Below are 2,432 nucleotides of genomic sequence, written 5' to 3'. Positions count from 1 at the left end.
GCGCTGCCTTGAAAGAAGAATGCTGTTTCTATGCTGATCACACTGGAGTTGTGAGAGATACGATGGCGGAACTGCGAGAGAGACTGGCGCAAAGGAAAAAAGACAGGGAAGCCCAACAAGGATGGGTTGATTCGTGGTTTAACCTTTCACCGTGCCTAACTACCCTGATTTCAACCCTGGCCGGACCGATCGTAATGCTTGTAATAGCACTGATATTCGGACCCTGCATATTGAATAAGCTTGTGTCATTTGTTAAAAGTCGACTGGAAAAGATTAACGTTATGTTTGTAGACCACCAACAGCTGCTCTGAAACAGATTTTCCTATGTACCTTATGTTGACCATTGCCAAAGAATGAATTAAGAAAGTTAAAGCCAGCTATATTCAATTTTACCTATTAACCCACTAACCTGGTACCCAATGTTTTTAAGTTTACCCTGTGTGTTAATTGTAATTTTTAAAGTTGAATGATTTAACTAACCCCTTTAACATTTTACTTAATACAATTGAACACAGGGAGGGGGGAAATGTAGGTAGTTAGGAATTGGCGGACGGAAGATATCGCGTTGTACGGGAAGATAGAGCCCTTCTCCCTATAGCCGACAGTGCCTAGCTTGTGGCGCAAGGTGACGGAAGTGACGCCGCAACCCCAAGCTGACAGTCAATAAACACCATTTGCTATCCACCACATTGGTGTCAGTATGCTGATAGCCCGAGCGACCCAGTGGCGGTCGCCGTGCCGTTCTTGAACCGGGTCGTTAGGCAGCATTGAATGACTTGAGCGTGTCCAGAGAAGGGCAACGAGGCTGGTGAAGGGTCTGGAGCACAGGTCATATGAGGAGCGGCTGAGGGAACTGGGGTTGCTTTGGTCTGGAGAAGAGGAGGCTGAGGGGAGACCTCATCGCCCTCTACAGCTACCTGAAAGGAGGTTGCAGAGAGCTGGGGATGAGCCTCTTTAACCAAGTAATGAGTGATAGGACAAGAGGTAATGGCGTCAAATTGCACCAGGGAAGGTTTAGACTGGATATTAGGAAGCATTTCTTTACAGAACGGGTAGTTAGGTGTTGGAATGGGCTGCCCAGAGAGGTGGTGGAGTCCCCATCCCTGGAGGTGTTTAAGAGTAAAGTTGACTTAGTGCTTAGAGATATGCTGTAGCTGGGAACTGTCAGTGTTAGGTCAATGGTTGGACTGTATGATCTTCAAGGTCTTTTCCAACCTAGACGATTCTGTGATTCTGTGAAATTCAGCATGGGACCAGAAAATGAAACTGCAGTTACTGAGTTCATCCTAGAGGGCTTCTCAGTGCTTGACCAAAGGCTGCAGGTATTTCTCTCTCTGGTCCTTCTGCTCATGTACCTGACAACAGTGATGGGGAACGCAACCATCATTTCCCTCGTGTGTGTGTATCACCGTCTGCAAAACCCCATGTACTTTTTCATCAGCAATCTGTCCTTCCTGGAAATCAGGTTTACATCCTCCACAAGCATCCAATTGTTTGTGATCCTGGGTTCTGGTAGGGGAACAATCTCTCGAAGCAGCTGCTTTGCCCAATCCTATTTCTATTTTGCCCTGGGCTGTACAGAGTTTGTTCTCCTTGTTGCCATGTCCTTTGACTGCTGTGTTGCTATCTGCCAGCCTTTGTGTTGTGCTGCCATCATGAAGCCTCAGCTCTGCATCCAGCTTGTTGTTGCTGCTTGGGTCATCGGCATCACACTCCCAGGTTACTGTCTGGTCCTCCTCTACCAGCTGACTTTCTGTGGCTCGAACAACATCCACCATTTCTTTTGTAACAACTCCCCCTTATTCAAACTGTCCTGCTCTGACAGCAGCCTGCTGTGGAAAATAGACTCTGTTTTAGTATCATTTGTCATACTGGCTTCCTTATGTTTAACTCTGGCATTTTACATGGGCATCCTTTTCTGTATTCTACACCTTCCAGCAGCCTCTGGGAGGAAAAAAGCTTTTGCTACATGTTCTTCCCATCTCACCACCTTGGCCATTGTATATGGGAGCTGCATTGCTCTCTACGTGCATCCTTCACAAGATGTTTCCTTGGAGACAAACAGATTTGTAGCTTTGCTGAACACTGTCCTGTATCCATTCTTAAATCCGTTCATCTACAGTCTTAGAAACAAGACGGTGATACTGGCCCTTAATGAAGCCATTGCCCGTGTGACACTACAGCTTTTCCCCTACTCATGGTGCATTTCTGGACAGCAATTCCAGTGATCTGCTCTCATCTGTTAAATAATATCAGTGCATAGGTGTGTAACCTCCAAATACAGATGCCTCAGGAGACTTCTGTTCTTCTTGGACTGTGTCAGGTTAAGTGAGAAGCAGCTCATCTGCACACACAAAGGTGGCACCAACAATGGCAGGGGGAGTAACTCAGTTAACACCCTGCCCCAGCTGCTCCCAGGCCCATCACAGCAG

The 2,432-nt window shown here is 46.8% G+C and overlaps 1 protein-coding gene across 1 annotated transcript; it reads left to right on the top strand.

Annotated features, from left to right (window-relative positions):
• Window positions 1-1,247: 1,247 nt before the first annotated feature.
• LOC141937027 (olfactory receptor 6E1-like) lies at window positions 1,248-2,228 on the top strand. Its single transcript, XM_074854437.1, has one exon. The coding sequence runs from the start codon at window positions 1,248-1,250 to the stop codon at window positions 2,226-2,228; it is 981 nt and encodes a 326-aa protein (XP_074710538.1).
• The last annotated feature ends 204 nt before the right edge of the window (window positions 2,229-2,432 follow it).

This window comes from Strix uralensis, chromosome 36, assembly GCF_047716275.1.
Source record: "Strix uralensis isolate ZFMK-TIS-50842 chromosome 36, bStrUra1, whole genome shotgun sequence".
Taxonomy (NCBI): Eukaryota; Metazoa; Chordata; class Aves; order Strigiformes; family Strigidae; genus Strix; species Strix uralensis.
This window is presented reverse-complemented; position numbering and strand designations above follow the sequence as displayed.